The sequence below is a fragment of the Triturus cristatus genome, chromosome 3_2 (genome assembly GCF_964204655.1).
Source record: "Triturus cristatus chromosome 3_2, aTriCri1.1, whole genome shotgun sequence".
Classification (NCBI taxonomy): Eukaryota; Metazoa; Chordata; class Amphibia; order Caudata; family Salamandridae; genus Triturus; species Triturus cristatus.
The window spans coordinates 19,761,715-19,784,436 of NC_140584.1; the positions used below are offsets into that span (position 1 = coordinate 19,761,715).

A 22,722-nucleotide genomic window follows, 5' to 3' on the forward strand; every position below is an offset into this window, starting at 1 on the left:
AAACCACTTTTTGCATTGGGCCCCCCCCCCCGTTTCTTTAATTTTTGTAGTTTTTATTACTTTCCTTTTTCCCCCCCTTTTTTGGAGTTTTTTCGGGTGGTTTTTCTTGGGACAGGTGCGCAGGGGGTTCTACGCTTGTATTTCGTCGCTTGGAGCAGGTGCTGTGCGGGGGTTATTGTGAATTTTGGACAGTTTTACCGGAGGTTGGTTGAGTTATTTGTTGAGTTGGGTTATCGACAGGGAAAGGATAGGTTGGTAAGTTTAGTTCGGTTCCACAGTTTGGGTGGTCGATAGCTGTAAAGGGGCTGGCAGGGGAGTTTGGTTAACGGAAGGTTTGTATTTAGAGATTGTTGGTGGGGTTATACAGGAATGTAATGTTTGATATTGTTGTAATGTTGTAATGTGGGGGCGGGTTCGAAGGAATTTAGGGGAGGGGGCGGGGTTAGGTATGTTCTATTTAGTGAGGTTTAGTTTTGGAAGGCGTTTGGCCAAGGTTGGTAAAATTGTAATGTGCACCTGTTCCAATAAAGCGGCCATTTACACACAAAGTTTTTGTCAGTGGCCTGCTTTCCCCCCCACCCCTCCCTCCCAATGCTCTGTTAAAACGGATGCAAGTGGCTGGCAAAGAGTGGTGTCGTCTTTGGGACTGAGAAGTTCAAGTTGGCCCTCTACACGGCTGTAGGATATTAAAAAGCATGTCTGCCACTGGATGGAACCGACAGCCCTCTTGTGGCACACTGGGATTTGCTGCGACTGCACCTAGTCTTGGAGACAGCGATGCGACTGCTCAACAATAATCCAGTGCTCACGGTCTTCTGGCATGCAAGGCATTGTCCTGCGAGTGTCTGCCTGTGGCTTTTCAATCAGAGGGATAAGTAGCTCTACTCTGGTTCTGGGAGCACCTTGATTAGCCCGCTTCTAAACATTACGTTTAGTTATGAAATGGTCTTTTACGTTTGAGTGAGAGTGAGTTTGAGGAAACTTGCACTGTTTCTCAGTTCAACTACCTCATAGCTAATTCAGACAAAATACGTTTTAATAACACACTTCCACGACTATACACTGCTTCTCCACCCGCTCTCTCAATTCCGTCATTGTGACTGCATTTCCAAGCTAAAAACTGAATCAAACGTTATTCCCATTTCATCGCGCTCTTTATTGGTACCATGTCAAATGCAATAAATATAAAGTAAAAAAAAGTAATATCAAAAACATCCCTCCCCTCCTACACTACCAAACCCCTAGTCCAATCCACAAACCGCCCGAAAAACACAATACCCCACACCGCAAATGACGTCATTGTTTCATGTACTGAAAAAAACAGTGCCTTGAACTGAAATATGTCGTCTTTGCTCCTTTGAGTTTGGTGGTAGAGGACGGTGGTCGGAAAGTGCACTTTTACTATATTCATGAATAAAATACATTTCACAAACATATGGGTTGGAAATAAACAGAACGATGCATCTGTGAAAACAAGGATGGGAAGTGGTCTCTGATGGACAAGTATTAACTGTAGCATCAATAAACACTGGGTCTTCTGAGTGTTAGGGCGGGGGTGGGGAGGGTCCACTGACGTGCCCTTCACATGGGGAACAAGAAGAGCTCCGGCATTAAGAAAGCGGGTGCCCTGCTGTACCTGAAAAGCTCTCACCCCTTGCCCCCCACACAATTCACAGGCTTTTTGTTAATTGGATGGGGCTGCTTCGATTTTACTGTGTGTAACTGGCTGCTGGGGAAGGAGATGACGCCTCGTCCTGAGCTCGCAGTGTAAGCCCTGCCCACAGTGGCCGAGTGCTGCTCAAACCTGCTCGTCGTTCATTCCAACATCGCCTCTACGTGTGCCACACAGTGTACACGTAACATACACTCCCTTCTGACATGTTATGGCTAGTACTGAACCATGAATATATTCAGAACCATTTCCCCCAATGAAATATTGTTGAAAAGACATGTGCCCAAAGTCTAATGTTTGGCGAGTTAAGTATGTTCCCATGAATGCCCAACTACATTCTCTATTTGCAGTAGACTTTTGCGAAGATGCACAGTAGAGTGATGAACACATGTTGCCTTTAGCAAGATGCATTTGGGGTCATTCAGCCTAATCCGTTTTTGATGAACAAGGCGACAGTTGAAGGCAGTTGTGAAGGCACATATGCAAAATCTGGAAAATAATATTGTAGATGTCAGAGTAATATTCAATTAGAATTCTCGATGCCGCTTTCTTTGTGATCTTGGTTTCCTTCTATGGAAGCATGCGAACATACGGTCTCAAAATACCCGCTATCCACTTTAGTCCCAGATTGGAGCACATTTTCAGGCACCAAAGTAGCATCACAGCTCAATGTGCTTTCTTGAGTTGCAGGACAGCTAGGGCTGGGTCGGTACCTCACTGAGTGGCAGGCAGTCACTGGAATACGCAAGAACACTCCAATAAGGATTAAACAGTATCAGCGCCAGCCACGTAGTAACCTTCCCACACCTTAATGTCACAAAACGGCGAGGAATGCAAAAAAAACAACACAAGGTTGCTTTTAGGGATGAACAGCTACCACACAAGCTCCCACTTCTCAAATGCATAATACATCTGTGAATCCTTCACTTCTCAAGAAGAAACACTATGACGACTATTTATCTCCTATCAATAATTGTTTTGCTGCTGTAAACACGGACAACCTGCCTGCAGGCTAATCTTTCCCTTCAGATGATGCCTAGCAGCGGTGAGATATTACACTTAACGGGTAACCACGAATTCTACAGCTGACCACAGAGTGAGGGAACACAAGAAGCAGATAAGGTATAACTGTATCCTTCATGCTAGAGAATTAGGAGTTCAGTTACTCGCTGGGGGAAATGTTGACCTGAAAACTGCTGCTCACTTCTCCGTCCCAGGTTGCCTGTAAGAGTACCTCTTGCTTTACAGAAAGAATGGTCAACTTGATCCCCGCCTTTGGTAAGACTATGATCTCTGCATGCACAAATGATTTGTAATGCAATTAGCAGGAGGACTTTAGGATCTAAAAGCATCCATAACCGATGAATTTTGTGACACTACTCCATCTATCTTTACTTACAAAAGTAAAATGCCATGTCCCCCTACTTTTACTTTACAGAATAGCGCCACCAGTTTAGAATTTCTGACTGCGTGTAGGAATGGTGCTATCTGGAATTTCTGAATTACCGTTCCCCTCCTGTGCACTTTTGTTTATTTCATCTTGTTGTGTTTGGGTCACCTTCACAAAAACATTCAAACCTCTTTACAGTTACATACATAAAAGGAAATAAACTATACATTGACTCCATAAAAACTGTTCCAGTTTGACATGTCTTTTTGTTAAAAATGTTTTTTTTTTTAGTCTTTGAGTCTCTTGAAAAAATAAAACAGGCCACTGTCCAGCAGAGGCTGCATCAATCTGTCTCTGACCCCATGACCTCACTCTGCATGGATTTCCGTTTCGGCCCTCTGCAGCGCCAGCTCAGCTGCCAAGAAGCCGCCCTGGCCGAGGGCAGTGGCGTAGGTCCGGCCATGCCCGTGAGAAAAGCCTGGACCACTGCGTTGGGGAGGAGGCACAGCATGGTAATTCTCTAAATTGTCGTACTGGGATACTGTGGTCATGGTGCTTTGGCGCTTGCCTTGGAGGGTTTGGTAGTGGTAAAATGACCCAGAGTCCCTCTCAGGGGGATCTGGTGGATGTGCCCGAAGGCTATGACTTCTCTCTGGTTTTGGAGGAGGTACACGTGGATCTTCTTCTCGATAGCAGTCCCTTGAAGTGCGCTTGCCTGTGCTAGGTGTCATTCTTGATCGTGACCAATCCACATCTGGTCTTTCCTCCAACAGCCTAACCTCCTTGTGGCTTTGCCTCAATGTATCCTGGTTGGACGTGCTGTATTTCCCACTGAGATGATGGTACATAGTTGAATCTGGGGGATCCTGCAAACACTGTGTTGCTGGTGCCAGTGTATAAGATGGACCATTTTTCATCTCTGGCGTTTGCCGATGGCTTAGTTCCTGGTGGGCATATGACCTGTGTTCATGTGGACTGCAGACTGCGTCATGTGATTTTCGACTCCATGTTCCGCTCTGTTTTTGGGGAAGCAAAGGTTTCTCTGATTGCCCATTGCCATAATTTCCGTGGTAGTGCACTCGATCAGCACTTGTATCTGGAAGAGAGGAGTAGTAATACTCATCTCCATCAGGTGTAGCAGCTTTGGGAGGATAGCGATTGTCTTTGCCTTCCACTACTGTCAGAAGACCCATCTTGCCTGGGTCTGACCTGCTGCGGTGATGAACAATGTCCAGTCCGCTCAGCTCATCCAGTGGACCTGGGGCTACGTTGTCATACTGGGACATCACAGGGCCCTTTACTTTCTGGCGAGCACGACTCTCTCTTCGAATTGATTGCATTCGATATTTCTCCATGTCCTCTAAGTCCCATGACATGAACATGTGTTTGCGCTCAGGGGCAGGGGGCATATCACGGCTGATGAAGCTGTGCTCTTTGCCCGTCAGCTGTCCCATTATGCTTCCACGAGGATATGGCAGAAGACCCATGGTACGATAGGGGTTCTTCGTTGGAAGTCTGGAAGTATATGAGGCAAAGTCTCGATTGTGATAAGGGTTCATCTGCCTGAGCCTCACAGTGCTATATGGGTCCAGGTCATAGAAAGTGCCATCAGAGGAGTAGTAAGTGGAGGAGGCTGAACTGGAGTAAGGACTGTACCTGTAGTGCACACGTCCGTTCTCAAAGTATGGCTGAAGCTGTGTCACATGGTAGTCTGAATGAGACATGTAAGGCTGCTGTGGCTTGAATTGATAAGTTGACCTTGGACAATATGCATGCTCATCATCTGGTGGTACCTCTGTCCGAGAAATTGGCACTGAGCGGATAGGAGGTGGTGGTGGTGGAGGAGGAGCATGTAATGACTGCACTCTTCGAATAGTTGGGTATGGTGGGTCCTCCTCAGTGTATTCGGTACTTCGCAGTGCAGGGTTGACAGATGACATGTAGTCTGCTCGGCCACGAGGTTTGAAACTAGCAATTCCAGTGCTTTTTCCTTGGCTCAGATAAGTATTATACCGGTTGGCATTAGTGGCTGAGGTTTCAGATCGTGAGCCATATATCTGGTAAGGGTCAAATTTGCTACTGTGATAAGTATAATGTATTGGGATGCTCTCCGTTCTATACTGGTGTGAGGATGTTGGCTTGGAGTGCACAAAACTCTCTGGTAGACTAGGATCTGGCATACTCTCAGATCTGCAATGAGTAAGGTAGGAAGGCTGATGGTAGGAATGTTTTGGTGCTGGTGGTGGCAAAGCATCTTCCACAGATGATGGTAGCATGGAAGAAGACAAGAAGGAATGGTAATTGGATGCATTGATTGCTTCGGCATGCCCAGCATGGACAGCAGCAGCGATTCGACTTTCCATTGACCTTACAGGTGGCACTGGAGGGGTAAAGGCATACGTGGTGGAGTGTGATGGGAAGGATTCAGAACGCATGCACAGAGGTGGAGCACGGAAACTCTCTCTGGGCTTTTCAGCAGTAGTTTGAGGAGCGGCATGGGTTGAGCTGGAGGATTGGATGATTGTGTTGGAATCTGCGATGCAAGCTGGTACATGATTCGAAGGCCCATATTTATGTGTTTCTTCCTCTGTGACCTTAGCTGCCATCACGTCTTGCACCCGAGGAGTCACCATTTCATGAACCTGAAAAGGAAGTGAAAACAAGTTAGTGATGCTATTTGTTCTCTCTTGGCAGACAGCTCATTGTCATGACCATAAATGCCATATTCATCTACAGACAAGTACAAATGACTCCAGCTATTTGTAAGGCTGAAAATGGTTTCCTTCAATACTTTAATTTTTTTTAAAGCATTACTCGCATAAAAATAGCTGCACTCCCATTCATTTGTGTTCCCATTTCATGTCAGCAGATACTGAAAGAACAGTCAACCACATGCTGAGGATTGAAAGTGGGAAAATGTTGATAATCGGAAAAATCAAAAGCACTTCTAAAGTGAACTGACCTTAAAGGCGATGTTTCCATTCTCTTAGTTCTAAACATATACCATTTCCAAACTACGATAATCAAGGAAGAAATCTCTCCTAGGTTGAAACATTATATACCCAAGCTTAGCTTCGAGTGTATGATTTTAAACCCAGATCTACAGAGCAATAATTACAAAAGAAGGTGGAGGTTCCACAATAGCCATACCTTAGACCTTTGTAATAGCCCTACAGGATAAAAATAAATATTCACCTAGCACTACATGAGGTGGGCATTTAGCTATCGAGGTAACTTCTTCAAATGCAAAAACAAATACATGATTATAAACTTTCATGTCACTTATTCTATCAAGGTAGAGATGAAAAGCTAACCTGACACCAAGGAGGACAACTTCAGCTTTGCTGGTGTCTCTACCTTGGACAAAGACCAGAGTATAATTTAGTGAGAAACTGGGTTGAATGGTGAGGCAATTTAGGGTGTTTCTGTGTAAGGTTATGCGAGAAACCAGCAGTGGACTAGAATGCCCCTTTGGCGCTTTTTGCTCTTCTTCACACAACCTTAATTTTCCAGAGGATATTCAAAAAGTGGAAGACAAATGAACAAAAGTGTTCTTTCATGGCAGACGATGCCATAATAGGGATAATTGCTTTGACAATGGACCAGCTAGCAGATTCTAAATACCCTCTGGGGTTCCAATGTTAATTTTCCTAACATAAGTATTCTGGCCTCTCCACATGCTGTGTACTCAAGATAGATACTGTCAGAGAGTGAGAGGGAAGGAAATAGGACAAAGTCAGATGAGTGTTCTTCGGTGCCTGTAACGAAAGTATTAAAAAAATAAAAAAAATAAAGACAAACTGGAGACGAAGGCTTGAATTTCATTAATATTACCAACCAGAGTCATTGAATGTGTTTCAAATGTGCAGTAGTTCTTGAGCCTGTCACCAGTACAAGCAACTGAATATATGAAGTATTGATATTTTATTCAGGGGTCAGTCCTACAAGGTTTTAAGAACAACAAATATAAAAGTAACTATGAGTCTTTAATCTCTCTTTGAATCTTCCGAAACATTTAGTTCTAGTTTGAGAACTCTATGTGGTCGGAGACACAGGGCCTCAATACTGCAGCACAAAAAACACATGGCTATGTGCATCAAAATACTAGGGGAAACAAAACAAGTATTTGCAATGCAACAGGTCTCGCATGAGGCTGAGTTAGTTATTGGATTTGTTATTTAATGTTGATAATTGGTGTTGTTTTGAGTTAGTGTATGTATTGTATATGTAAGTTGGGAGCTCTGGGCACTCGAGGTGCACTTCACAAAAAGCTCCATTGGAAAACAGACTAAATTTGAACAGTCTCAGCAGAGGGGCAAGTGACTGAATGGGCACAAAGCGCAGCTACCAGGGCCCTAATATTATTGCGCTCAGGGGCCTTATATGTCATCACGTGCTGGGGCATCATATCAAGACGGTGTTAAACACTGCCTACTTCCCCGTAATCACATTTTTAAAAAACAGATTTGTGCCTATTTTGCAATATACTGTGCAAAACTGTTCCGTTTAAGTCAAATTAAGGCCGTTGAGATCTCCAGAAGCAGGCCTGCTCCTCATAGGAAAGATACTGCCTTTTGTAATATGGTTGTTACATTTTAGAAATGTTAATGTTTCCCTTTTAATTATCGTCGGTGGTCTGCGTGATAATCTTAGAACTCTCACTTTAACATAACGGTTACGCAAAGAGTTGGGAGCTCTGGGGACTCGAGGTGCACTTCACAAAAAGCTCCATTAGAAAACAGACTAAATTTGAACAGTCTCAGCAGAGAGAGAGGCAAGTGACTGAATGGGCACAAAGCGCAGCTACCAGGGCCCTAATGTTATCGCGTTCAGGGGCCTTATATGTCATCACGTGTTGGGGCATCATATTAAGCCGGTGTTAAACACTGCCTACTTCCCCGTAATCACATTTTAAACAGTTTTGTACCTATTTTGTAATACACTGTGCAACATAATTTTGGCGACGACTTGCCAGCTCAAGAACGAGGTCTCAGCGTGAGCTTCATGGACCTGTGGAAGGGGTCTGAAAACCCAACTCGAGGAGGAAAGCAGTAAGCAACTGAAGTTACCCACATGAGAACTGTGAAAGTCTGTCTGCGGCGGTATGGTGAGTCAAGTCAAGCGAAGACAAACAGTAAATTAAAGGAAGTTTCGTAAGGGCAGCGTGGCTGAATGCGGGAGGAACCCAAGCATAATATGCAGCATGGAGAAAGTGTCAGCGCGATAAGGTGAGGCAGTGCTGCTGTGGACATAGACGGAAGAGCGCATATTGTAGACTATCTTCACAGGGGGAGAAAGTGAAGGCAAAGTCTGAAGCAGCTGCCACTGTGAGGTGCAGATCAAAGTGAAGGTAGAAGCATGAAGAGAGGCAAGTGCATGCTGCCACACAGAGCGTGAACTAAAACAAGATACGGTATTCTGCTTGTGAGTACTCTTGTTTTACGAGTGGGCGCTCTCTAGCTAAGAGACCGGAGCAACTGTCTCTGTGGCACATATGGAATTGAATGGTAATTTCAGCCGCGCCGCGTGCGTAGCAGAGAAGGTAAAGGCAAAAAAGAAGCTATTGTCACAGCGCGGCGCAGACTGAAACCGCAGCCGCTCTCCAAACGTGGCAGAGGAAGTGAGGAGAAGAGGCGCAGATCAAAGTGATGTTTAACTACAGCTGCGCAGCGCAGTTGACTACAGACAGCCTCTTTTCATAGTTTTGGCAAATCTAAAAAAAAACACGCATTTAAAAGGTATAACACTACCTTTCCAGAGAACACGAGGGGTTCATTCCAGCTATCCTGCTTCCGCGATCACACACAGGTGCGCATGTCAAGCTGTGCGTCAATGAGCGCAAATTGGTGTACATGAAGAACAGCCATCGATTTGTCACTTAAAAGGAAAGTACTTTAGGCGTCAAATTCAAAGTTAGTGAAGTAGTGTACAAAGACGAACAAGAAGTGTATACACAGGGCCTGTGCCCCAACCGGCCAGCCCGACCGGCATCTGTTTACAATTAACTCGAGCACGAGCCACGCGCGTGCTAATTGGAAACAGATGGCGCTGTGTGGCAGGCTGCGAGTAACCGTAGGCCGTGGGCAGCAACAATTCCAGGCAAAGATGGGACATGCCCCGCCTTTGCCTAATTGCGTGCTGTCTTTCTTAGAAAGACGCACGCAAAGGCCAATAGGCTGTCAGCAAAAAAAAAAGAAACACACACACAAGCATGTGGTCAGACTCGGAAGTCCTAACTAAAGCCTCGCTGAGCAGCGCATGCGCGCTGGCTCAGGCGAGACCTAAAAAAGGGGGAGGGGGGGATAGAAGTAGAGAGGATAGCTCCACTCAACTTCCAATCATATAAAAAAATTAATTAAAGTGGAGTGGGTAATTCTACTACACAAAAAGCTACTACAAAAAAGCTAAGGGGAGTGGGTTGCCTCAAAGAAACCTAATCAAACGGTTTTTTTTTTTTAAACCATTTTTTAAATGTAATTTTAGGTTGTAATAAACACATATGTAACATATCTGAATACGAGAATTCGTACTGGTCGCCCGATGTATTAAGGACCGAACTGTGACTGTAGTACATTGTTCAGTATGAAATAATACTACTGTTGGCCCTACCCCATTTTAGCATTGCTGCACACCAATGGAAATTTAATCCAACTTGGAATCCCTTAAGGTTTTCTTTTAAGAGACACTCACCCACTGTGGTACTTCGGCGGCATGCTCAGAAAACTAGTGTGGCTGAGTGGGCTCTACCTCCTCATGGTGGGAATACTTCTAAACAGGATTACTAGCGGGATATGTGAAATCTGCAATAAAAGTACCCCCAATGTCAGCCCTAACCTGTCTTTATAATTTCACCGGGAATCGTGGTAAGGTTAAAAAAGAAAGATGTAGTTGGGGTAACAATGAGCCCTGACATCAACTGCGAAAGTGTGGACTATATGTTTCAGTCACCTGGGCCCAGACCGGGTCTTGTGGCTTTCCTCAGGACCAAACTGTGACAGATCCCTGTGTTAATGTTTATGCGGACATTATTCTGTTTTATGTGATCAAAAAGTTATTGCTCCTAAAATGTGAGAGTAAGTGCGTGCAGTGAACCTCATAATTCATGCAAGTCACTGATGTACACCATTCCTAGGTCTACTGGCCCGGTACCTGTATGATGAAGAAAGCACAAATAACACAGCATGATGTTAACTTTTTCTTAGTCATAGTTCTCTGAAAATTGTTCTGGAGCCCAAAGTTCAATGTGTCACTATTGACATGCTCTGGAACATTACATATATGCATCTGTGTTGGCTGAGTTATACAAAAAGACATTCTCAAAATGCATATATCTATGCATATGTGTTGGCTGTCGTACACACAAAAACATATACAACATGCATGATATATTTTCATGATTGGCTGACGTACACACAATGACAATAACGACATGCATGAAAATATTACCTTGGTAGCCCTTTGGGCTATTCCAGACCATATCATTAGATGTGAACATTCCTCGGGCCAGATTGAAAGCTGACAAAATAAAATTAATGGATTGATGCATTCAGATACATATTATAAGGGCTTAATCGAGCCCCAGAGGGCAACTTAGAGGTGGGCAGACCCTGAAGTCACACACTGCCGGTAAAGATTGGAAAGACTTATCAAAATTCCTCAAGGTAAAACACTCCTCGCTATATAGAGAGAAAGAAAGTCCAGCCCCCAGCATGCGTGTCCCACTTACTTCATCAAGGATTCCTGCCAGGACTGAGTACCTACAGTGACCTGCGCGCCCTGCATCTTGTAAGAGATGTGTCTATGTGGAGTTTAAGAAATGCTGCCCATGCAGTGTTTCCTACCTCCACTCTATTGTGAGCATACTGGAGGTCACGTGTCAAGTGGGCGGAGCCGAAGCAAATATTTTGTGTGTGTTACTAGAAACTGGACCAACCGTAACATATGGGTGGAGCGGCTCTTAGACAACAGCAGAAGATCTAATAACAAAAATAAAGATAAAGAAATATGATATTCTGACTGAAAAAAACAGCAGCAAAAAAAAAAAAAAACTCAATTTGAAGTTGCAATTATGGTTCTATAGCTACTGAGAGGGAAATGCACTTAGTGGGGATGAATAGACTTCTCAATATTTCTTAGGAAGGTACCCAATACTTTTCCAGAATGCTATGAACTCAACAAAAAAAAAAATCAAAAATCATTTATTTTTTATTCTTTTATCATCTCCTGTGTCCTCAGCATCAGGACCACTCCATTGATGTCTATGGCGGTCGTGTTGTAAAGTGTGGAACGGGACTAGAAAACACACATTGTTGGCCAGGTAACTGTCCACATCTACTCCAACAGCTCCATAGAACTTCTCCCTGTCAGATTTGGTCATCCAAGCCGGGCCAGAGTAGTCAAACTAACTATAACAAACTTTTCAAAAGTTTTCAAACTTTACGGTTGCCAATGTTTGTTCGCACTTGGATCAAAAATGAGGATTTCTTTAAAAATCTGTATTTACGGAACCCTCCAGTGGATTCTACTCATCTTACACTCTAAAAGTTCATAAAAATATATTCTATTTTTTAAGAATTGGTGTTGTATTTCTTTCATGTTGAATGGCTCTCTTATTTCGTTGTTAGGTATTGTTAAATACTTTATACTGGTTCTTTTGTTCAAGCCTTGCTGCTTGAAGACATAGCTATCCTGAGTTGAGCTTAAGGTTTTGCATACTAGCACGACAGGATGCAAGTCAGCTACAGCACAGTTTTTAGGAGTTTATTCCACGGTAAGGCCATAGAGCCATACCACATAGTACACACAAATCCTCATAGTATCCAAGGTAATGTTTTGCGGTAGAGTAGTGTACAGACTTTTAGTATTGACAGTATATCACATAGAATGCCTCGAAGGACCCTTGTGTCCTTCAAATAGGTAGGAGTCTGTTGCTGAATGGGGACGAAAAAGAAGTCAGCAAATTGGGTTTGTGGCTCGGGAATAGAGACTATGCCTGACACTGTTGGGTGACCTGGTGGAGGTGTACGATTCTTATGTACCTTAGGCAAGATATAAGAAGCATTTGCAATGCAATCGGTCTCACATTTGTAAAAGTTAGAGCTATTGGTATTGTAAATGATATTATTTTATTATGTCTATTTAATTTTCCATGTTAGGTAACAAACTAATACAGTAGAAGTGCAAACATATGATGTTATTTTTTTTCCTTAGGTAGTTTTTTATTGCAAAAAGTAAATGAAGTAAAATGCTGCATCTGGAATGATACAAAAAAACGTGTTTAATATTTAAAGTTGTAAAAAAGGATTAATAGAAACGAAAGTGGGAGAAGGTTGAGGACTGAGGGAAACAAGCTTCATAATGGATCAGCATTTTTGGAGTGATCACAATCGAGAGTGTGACATACACACAACCCAAATATACATATAATAAAAAATAGGAAAAATGTAAAAGTATCCAACATGGGCTGGTGATTTTCTAGGCCACGCGCCTAAAGTATACTGGATTTTTAACCAAAAGTCAAGGAGATTATACACAGAGTCCCCTTTTAAAATAAATTTACAACAAAATCGGCATCGCTCCATGAGAAAAGTCTGCCATGGAATCATGCTAGAAGCATAAGTGTAAAGAAGTGCAGGAGGGTAAAGAATGGACTTGTTGTACAAACCTGGTTGTACTTTGCTGCTGTAGAGAGTGAAACACATCTGTGAAGCTGTGCTCCAGGGATCTGACAGTTGTGTACACGCCAAGGAGCAGAATTCACAGGGAGGTCACCAGTCAAAAAACAACAATAATAATACCAACAGGGGCATCTGATTTGAACATGCACATAAAGAAAGCAATGTCACCTATAATCGAAAGACAGTGATTGTGTGCAAACAATTTATTAAACTTTAGTTTATAAAAACTGAGGGCAGCACTCATGAAACAAACGCACTCCTGAGGAAAAATTAGTGAAGGCGGCAAATAAATGAAAAGTTCGCCAAAGCCAAACATGTTCAACAAAAAGCAGCCATAAATGTGGGCTGAAAATAAAGCATCCGTTGTGTAGACCAAATCGGAATGTTTAGGTCTCGCTGAGACAGTGCATGCGCTGCTCTGCGAGACATTTAGTGTGTTGCAAAGTGCTGCCACAGGCTTTTGGTGGCCTCTCTGTTATGCTCCACACTTTGCCTTTATTGCCACCAAGCACACGATTCAGCCTGCCACAAATGTATAAGTTGCACTGAATTTAGACTTTCTACTTGAATGCTAAGAATGGAAGGGATAATAGTATATGAGTTGCACTTTCTGCCTTAGTGCTATAAAAAAGCAATACACTATGCGCTCGGTGGTTTAACATCTGTGGCTTAAAGATTAATTAGATCATTTAGCGATCTGAAAACGTATTTTTGTTCGCATTCTTTGTTTTATTCTTTGAATAGGGTTAAAAATAATCCGACCTTGAGGAGCATGTGCTGTCACTTTTGATCATAGGTTGCCTTGCGGGTGTGTGTTTTCTATGTTGTTGTGTTGTATAAAATGGAACCGTATTGTGGGCTTAGAGTCATATGGCCCACGCGTTTGATACCTCCTGCCATAGTGTCTATGCAAAGCCAAGTGCCTCATTGTATATATGTCATTTGCTATCGTCACTTTAGCGGCCGGCCGGAAGGTTGTAGGCCCATACCTGTATATATTTGAGATTGCAATAAACGGTTTCAAAAAAAAAAACAAAAAAAAAAAATAATCCGACCAGCATGCAAAATGGGCTAAGCTGGTCTAGTGACGTAGCAAGGTTGCTATCGGCCCTGGTGCAAGGAAAATGCTCCCCTCTGCTGTTTGAGTAGCATAGCACATTCAGAATTGTGACGCAGAGAGCCTAAAACCCACTGGGCACCCCCGCAACTGCATCTGTTGCTCAATTGATAGCCACGCCCCTGTACCTCAATCGGAGTCCCAAACCAGTCTCACTCTGTTTTACAGAATAATGCATTGAAGAAACAACCTATCGAGGGTACAGAATTATCCGATTGGATTAGAGCTGGTTGACAGATGTGGTTTGTTCTGCCAGCTGCTCAGTGCAAAGTCGGCTGCCACAATAGGTCTTTTCTGATGCATACTCTGGTGATAAGCGTTAACAAACTTGGATTTATTCAATGGGAAAGAACGCCTGCGTTGACGGCTTCAGGGGAGCAGAAGGAGGGCGCTGTCTGGAGTGTGGTGCTGGATGTCTTTTATTACAAATTATCAGGACAGGAACAAAAGCCTTCTCTAGCGTGTTAGCTCTATAAAAGGTTCAATGTGCAGAGACAAAACAAGCAATATATCATTTGACACACCAGACTCTAAATTTGTGCGCTCGTCGTAAAAAAGAACAAGCATTGGCATAGCCAATAGGTCTCGCCTTTGGGACCTTATAAGTGTTTAGCCATGCATCGGATGATGTTGTTGCACCAAGGATATTGTGCTGCATAACTAAATACTTATAAGGTCCCAAAGAGACTTATTGGCTATGCCAATAATTGTTTTATTTATGTAGTGAAAACGAAGCACCACTTTAAAAGTATTGGTTATTTTCTGTTTATGACATCATATGGAAAAGACAGTATGAGAAACCGACAATGTGTTTGAATCCTGGTCCTTATCTTAACAGGGCTGATTCCTTCCTGGAGCATCCATAAAACATCTTGCATATAGAGTGAACACTTTGCAATAAATTGTAGATAAGTGCAACAAAAAGCTGCAATAAAAATAATCTGATGTTTTATGTTTTTTTCCTTTAATAGGAAACGAGATACAAAGTTACGATCGCGTAATCACTGCAAGCGCTGAACAAGCATCCAAGTAAAACATTTTTAACTCAAAATATCATGTACGCTTACTACACACCGCCTTTTCATTTGTAAATGGATCACCTGCCATATGCCCCTAGTAATATTTCGTTGTAGTAGTTGGTCAGTGAATAAGTTATTTTACCAGACAAAATCGGAATGCTTTTCTTTATGTTTGGAAGACCAAGCACATTACAAAACACAATGTATACGCAGTCACAGTGGCTGCCCTGACGAAAAAAACACACAACATGCAAGAATAGTTCGTGCAGGCTGCAATAAATAAACAAAATAGGGAAGAGCAGTAACATGCTCCTATATAAACGAGATAGAGAAAACCCCCTGCGAACGGTGAGAGCACAGAACACCTGTTTCGCAAACCGCCAAAGACTGAAAAATAGAGGAATCCAATATGGTGTGGCTGCAGAGAGCAGGGTCCCTGCATGGCTGTGGCTGTTGCTGGTGAGAGTGCAGGCTCGCTGCTGGGTAGTTTTGCAGAGCTGCTCCTCGTGCCTGTGTCACTCCTGGGGTTTCTGAGAATTGCTGCCGCAGCTTCTCCTGCTGCCGCCGGGAGAAAGATGGCCCATAAAAATCTGGTACATTCAGCCCTCTGTAGTTTGAAACGTGCGAGCGGTGAGGTGCTGCAGCTGCCTCCTCGCACACACAAAGAGGAAAGGAAGGCAGAGGTGGGGCAGTGCGAGCCAGATCTGACACAGGAGCTAGGCTGCTGCTGGAAAGCCAAGCAACGAGGTCTGACAGGCGCCACGGATATGAAGAAATGACATCTGCTTTAGGGAACGTAAAGAAATACAAAAAAAAAAAAAAAAAAAAAAATTCCCCCATTGCTTTACTTTTGAAGCAATTTCGGCAACCACGTTTTACCTTAAAATGTTTAAAGCTAAAGAGCGGATGGTAGCATTAGAACAAAAGTAAACAAAATTTAAAAAAAATAAAGCATGCAGCTACGTTTGGCCATCACATGTAAACAAAAGGAAAGCCTGGTGCCATTATTAGTGATGAGGCTGCCCACATAGTTAAACAAGAAAATAATTAAACCATTGTGGGAGAGCGTGACCTGCTTGCAAAAGCAGGGAGGAGAAAGCCCTTCAAGAAAATAGTGCTTGGAGGATGTAATTAAAACGTACCGTGTAACAACACAAGTAAAGGGGCCAGTCCTCATGGGACGTTACAAATGTAGACAAGGAGGTACTAAGGAGGGACTAACAAGCCTATTCAGAAGCAACATTTACAAAAGGACAATAACACAAGCCAATCAAAAATATGGGTGGAGCTTCAAGTCCATACCTCAATACAACATGTCTCGAAGCGATAGCGCAAGCACTGCCTAGCTGACATGTTCTTTCATAAGGAAATCTGTTTCCTGCTTTGAGATCCAATTGCCAACCTGTGCCCCTTCCACCAGTTTTTCTATAGTATTCTTGAGGCGCGACATTGGGTCTTCTGTAATCTTTCTCTAATGTCACTGGTCCGCTATTAATCTTTTGCACTCGGACTCATAATCCTCGTTCATAGGAAAGACAATGCCCCCTCCTTTATCAGCAGGTTTTATGATGATACTGTCATTATTCGCCAGTTCTTTTATAGCCAGTCTATCATTACATGTAATATTCTGGAACAACTTAATTTTCATAGTCTAAATTGATTCAATCTCCTTAAACATTGTCTGTTCAACGGCTAATATTTCGACAGGGACAGCTGTAAAGGGTGCACAGAATGTTGAACTCACTTGAAGATCTGGATCACCGATTGAATCTGGTTCCTGCTTATTCTTGACAAAAACCCAAAGCTTTATATTCCTGCAGAATTCAACATTTTCAAAAATGTAGCCTAAATCGGTCACAAGTAAGGACAAAACCCAAGCCTTTATTTAGGAAGTTCCTTCCCCATCAGGTTCAAAACTAAGGAGCATTTGAACTCGTGTTTGGGTCTTGGTCTGACTCGTTTTTTCTTCCTCTGGGTTAGATCTTGCCTCTCCCTCAAAAAAAAGGCAGTCTAAACAATGGAGGGAACCTCTGTGGTTGGTTTTGGAAAAATGGACGATCCCATGTATCAAAGTGGGGTAATGGACGATGAAAAAATTGAGGTTGTCTAAAGTCTGGTTGCTGACATGGTTGGTACAAATTCTATCCTCTCAGTCTGCCCTTTCTTCTTCCCATCGAGTACTCATTACTGCTCCATCCCAATGAGTCAAAAGAGCGTCCATCCAAGGAATCAGGGTCACTTTCGTTTTTTTCCTGGAACTTGGGTCCAGTCTGGGTCATCCTGGAGACCAAGGAGAATCCTGACATACAGAGATAATTCTCTTGGAAAATAAACAGCAATGGAGTTATCTTCTCGAGACGCATCAGCTTGGATTGAAAGATAACATCCCGTCGTTGGCCCGGAAAAAATAAGGAAAAAAAAAAATGATTCTTGTATATTCTTTGCTGAGGTACATTACATTCTGGAACAGTATGGTATAACCTTCCCAAGAAATATCGAGATGTATACTCATCTCAACTAAGTGCATTTCCCTCTCAATAGCAATAGAACCATAGTAAAGGTTCAAATTGAATGTTTTTAAATATATACAAAAAGGTATATTTTTTTTTGCAGCTGCAATTCCAGCAACAATGTCCTATTTCTTTATTTCTGTTATAAGATGTTCCGCTCTACTCTGAGCAATGGTTTTTTAAGGCCCTCCACATACATTGTGGTTGTTCCACGTCTAGCAACACACAGAAGCATTTGCTTCGGCCACGCCCGCTCGAAGCATGACGTCCAGCAAGCACATGATGGGGTGGAGTCAGGAACAGTACAAAGGCTCGGCTTTTCATAACCTCCACAGATGCGAATCCTACAAGAAGCAGAACGCGGAGTTCACTGCAGGTACGCAGGCCAGATAGGATCCCTTGGTGAAGTTAGTGGGACATGTGGGCAGGACATTTTTCCCCTCTATAATGAGGAGTATTTTACCTTGAGGAATTTTGAGAACAGTCTTACTCTTCTTCACCCACAGTGTGACTACACGGTCTGCCCACCTCTAAGCTGCCCTATGGGGCTTTATTAAGCCCTTATAGAAGGTATCTGAATGCATCAATCAATTAATTTTATTTGCTAGCTTTCAATCTGGCACGAGGAATGCTCACATCTAACAACACACTCTAGAATAGCCCAAGAGGCTACCAATGAAATATTTTCAGGCAAGTAGTCATTCTCACAAGGTGTACATCAGCCAATCACGAACATCTCATGCAGGTTGTATATGTTTTTGTGTGCATGTCAGTCAACACATTTGCACAGATAGATGCATGTAGAGTCATGTGTGTACGCCAGCCAACACAGATGCATATATGTATTGTTCCAGAGCATGCCACGATAGCCACAAGTGACAAATTACACGATTTTGAACAAACAGGAATCTACTTTTGAACAATTTCCAGAGAGGTACGGCTAAGAAAAAGTTTACATTATGCTACGTTATTTGTGCTTCCTTCATCATACAGGTCACGGGCCAATAGACCCAGGAATGGTGTAAGTCAGTGACTTGCATGAATTACGAGGGACACTGTGCACACTTACATTTTATGAGCAATAACGTTTGGATCATATAACACACATAACACAGGATAGTGTTCTCTTATACATTGATACACAAGGATCTGTCACAGTTCGGTCCTAAGGAAAGCCATGAAACCCAGTCTCGGCCCACGTGGCTGAAACATGTAGACCACACTTTTACAGTTGAAGTCAGGTATCTTTGATACCCCCCCAAGTATATCTATTTCTTTTTTAACCTTACCCCGGTTCCCAGTTACATAATGAAACCAGGTTAGGGACATTAAGGTAATTGTATTACACATTTAATAGATCCCACTAGTAATCCAATTCAGAAGTGCTCCCACAGGTAGGAGGTTGAGCCCACTCGGCCATATTAGTTGTCTGAGTGCCGATCCAATGATGAAGCACGACACCAAAGTACCACGATGGGTGAGGGTCTCTTAAAAACCCTTAAGGAATTCAAAGTTGAATTAGGTTTCTTTGAGGGAATCCACTCGCCTTAGACTTTTTGTAGCAGTTTTTTGTGTAGTAGAATTACCAACTCCCCTTTGATTCATTTTATGAGGAACAAATAGTCCTGAGTGTAATGTATATGACCAAGGAGGCCTTGGAAAAAGTGCCAGAAGTTGAGAGCAACAGAACATGGCCACCACTGCATAATCCTTCCGACCACCCTTTCCCTCTAGGTGCTACTGAGAAGATGTTTGAAGCAGGTGGAGTGAGACAAAGAGAGACCTCTATTACAGAGGCCTTACTACCTTAAATGTTTCGGTCAACAACTATTGTTCACCCCTAGCCTTTTGCACTAACTTGATCTTAAGAATCTTGTTTCATGGTTATGGGCATAACATGGGCAACCACCTGGGAAGAAATGGAGTAAGTCTTTCGATAGGACCCTAACATTCAGTTTGCCAAGTGGTCTCCCCACTCCATGTCGGATACGTCTTTTGTAATGATTAAAGAGGTATTTGGTTGTCCCAAAGGTCTGCCCACAGTCTTGTTCTTTGTGTTTAACCATTGCATTTTGTTTGTAACCTCATTCCATTTCATGGTTGCTTATGATCATTGCTATTGTAGTTACTCCTAAAGGGATCTCAAGTGTAGCCTGAAATGGAGTATATGGGATATGCAACATGCCATCATGATCATTAGTTCCCCCACTGTCCTTGTTGTCAGTAGTAGTCCCTTCTCCTAGAAACAAACTTGCTCTGTCAATGCCAGGATCTTCTTTTTAACTGGGAATGCTTTTGACTCCCTGGGGTTTAATATCGCTCCTAGAAATGTCTTCTTTCTGACTGAGACTGGGGATGATTTTTCCAAGTTCGGGGAGAACCCCAATCTGTGTAGGTCTCCATGACTGTATTTATGTTTTCCTGGGACAGTCTGAATGACTTCGCCTTTCCCAACCAATTGTTTAGGTAAAGGTATACATGTATTCCGTGCCTCATCAAGTGTGCTGCAACTGAAGCAAGCCACTTTGTGAAAAAACAGACTTTATCCTGAAGGGGAGCACTCTGAACTGGTAATTTACCTTGCCCAAGATAAACCTCAGAAACTTCTTGACTCTGGTGTTCATAAGCATCCTTGAGGTTTCTAAACATCTAGGATGGGTTCTGGGAAGAATGTATGTATTGCTTCTCAACCCTGGGTGTAACGGATTTTGCTAAGGCTGGCTCCCTAAAGGCTTCTTGCTCCTTGCCCAGAAAGTTGTGGAGTATTGAAAACATGGGGTTTCCTTCGAGTTTGCAGTAGGGTCTCCAGCAGACACCAGATTCAGTCTATTCCTCCTTTTCCTGGGAGTCTGGAATTGTAGGAGGCTCCAGGACGGTCTCTTCCGCCTCCTCACAGCCCTTTTCCCTCTTAAGGTTTAAAGGGACTCAAAATCCTTGATGGATGATCTCGCTTTTTCTTCTTTTGAGAGCTTCCTTCTCGGCCTTGAGTCAATGTTTCTTTCTTTTCAACCTTGAGAATGTTTTGCTCAGCATTGAGGCCGTCCTATTCAGAGGCAAGGCTTCCATCGCTCGAGGTTCCTTGTCCCTATCACGCTCTATATCCCCTTTAAGGGTTGAGGCTAATTCCTAGGATTTACAGCCAATGGGATCCTCTGGCTTTGACCCGTGGTAGCTTTCGAGGGTTTTGACTTGGTCTCATTGTGCCCCTGTGGTGTTATCTGGCGCTTCTACAATGTTTCTGTCCTTCACTGTCCTCTGAAATGAAATAGTGTACTTAATATAGCGCGCAGCTGCTCAGACTAGAGTGTCCTGGCGCGAGACAGCGGAAGGAAGCGTAAGAAAGAGGACCAGTTAGTGATTAAAAATGCCAGGTTTTTCGGCTCTTCTTGAAGGACTGTAGGTCTGTGGTTAGTCTCAGAGGTTCCGGGAGGCTGTTCCATAACTTGCGCCAAGAAAGTCGAAAGAACTGCCTCCTGTGCGGGAACGGCATATTTTTGGCACAATGGCCAACTTGGCATTAGCAGATCTTAGGGGTCTGGATGTAATGTAGCGATTTACACGCTTATTCAGGTAGCCAGCATCTATGCCGTAGAAAGCTTTAAAGAAGAATATTAATGCTTTGAAGTCAATCCTTTCCCTTATGCGTAGCCTGTGTAGAGACGTTAAAATAGGGGTCATACTTGATCTGGGTTTGGACCTCAAGATGTCTCTGGCCGCCTAGTTTTGTACCACTTGTAGGCGCTGGATAAGAGATTTGGGAAGACCAAGGTACAAACTGTTGACAATCAAGTTTTGACGTCACCAGAGCCTGCACCACGATCTTTCTGCTGTCGAGCAGTAGCAGCGGCAAGACTTCTTTTAACATGCGAACTATACTAAAGCAAGCACCAGTAATATTTTGGATCTGAGAGCTCACGGAGAGCGTGTTGTCAATGACAATTCCTATGTTTTTGACTTACTCCTTTGCTGTGGGCGGGGGCGGCAAATCTTTAGGCCACCAAGAGCTCCAGTCAAGCATTTCCGGTTTTGCAAAGGAAACTACTTCAGTTTTGTCAGGGTTACATTTCAGCTGATTTATCTTAAGCCAATTAAAAACCTTTGCGAGGCAAGACCTAATCATTGCCCCATCAAAGTCGATTCCTTTTTCGCATGTAAAAATCAGCTGAGTGTCGTCTATGTAGGAGACAATTTTGGTGCCCTCTTCCTCCACCAGAAGTGCAAGGGGAGATAGGTATATGTTAAAAAGGGTTGGACTGAGAATGGAGCCCTGAGGGACACCCACGTTCATAGCCAGAACAGGGGATGAGAAAGAGGGGAGCCAGATGTCCTGAGATCTGTTTTCCAGGAAGGAGGACATCCATGTAAGGGCGGTCTCCGTATCCAAGAGCCTCTCATGAGGGACCATATCGAAGGCCGCTGACAGATCGAGAAGTATCAGGACAGCCTTGCCTCCTTGGTCCCGCTTACCCTTGATGAATTCAGTCACCTCCAGCAGAGCGGACTCTGCACTGTAGTTGGCTCTAAAGCCGGATTGGGACTCATGAAGAAGCTTCCAATCTTCAATATGTTTTTGGAGGGCCTTGATTACTTGTTTCTCTAATACTTTAGAGAGGGCCGGAAGAAGGGAGATTGGCCTGTAGTTGGCGGTCTCCATCTGTTTGGTGTTAGCCTTTTTTATAGGTGTAAAAATCTTTGCTTGCTTTCCATAGTATCGGAATATTACAGGAGGAGAGGGAAGCATTAAAAAGCTGGTTTACCGTGGGGTTTATGGTGGAAGCTAACAAGTTAAGGATATCAGCTGGGCATGGGTCGGTAGGAGAGCCAGACTTTATGTTTTGGAGAAGAGCGAGTGATTTTCCAGCTGAAGCTCAGGAATAGCAAGTAAAGGAGGAGGTTCCATAAAGTCAAATTTACTATTTGCCCTGTGATAGAAGGTCAGTTCTTCCTCTGAGATGCTAGCGAAAGCTTGTTGGATCACGGAAATCTTATTATGGAAGAATTGAGCTATCTGCTTCAACCATTCTTCCGTGCACGGCCCTTCCTTCATGCCGGCTTTCGGGGAGGTAAAGGATTCAACTATGCTGAAAATGAGCTTACTTTAATTTTGGGCATTTCCAATCTTGATCTGGAAGAAATATTTCTTGGCCGCCTTCGCGAGAATGTAGTGAGCTTTTAACGTATCTTTATACACCTTCCTGTCCTCGGGTAGGTAGAATTTTAGCCATTTTCGTTCCATTTTTCACAGTTCTTTTTGCTGGATCTGAGGAAGTCGTTAAACCATAGAGCAGGTGGGGCCGACCTCTTTGAGGAGTGGGAAACTACCGGTGCCGCTACATC

General features: G+C 43.3%; 1 protein-coding gene across 7 annotated transcripts in view; it reads right to left on the reverse strand.

The window, feature by feature from the left end:
• Positions 1 to 1,135: 1,135 nt before the first annotated feature.
• Positions 1,136 to 22,722, reverse strand: part of ARHGAP32 (Rho GTPase activating protein 32) — a 1,461,643-nt gene continuing 1,440,056 nt past the window's right edge. For all 7 annotated transcript variants that reach the window (XM_085647194.1, XM_085647195.1, XM_085647193.1 and 4 more), the window contains one exon: positions 1,136 to 5,704. In XM_085647194.1, the coding sequence (XP_085503320.1) occupies positions 3,431 to 5,704 (2,274 nt within the window). In that variant the 3' untranslated portion in view covers positions 1,136 to 3,430. The remainder of the gene's footprint in view (positions 5,705 to 22,722) is intronic.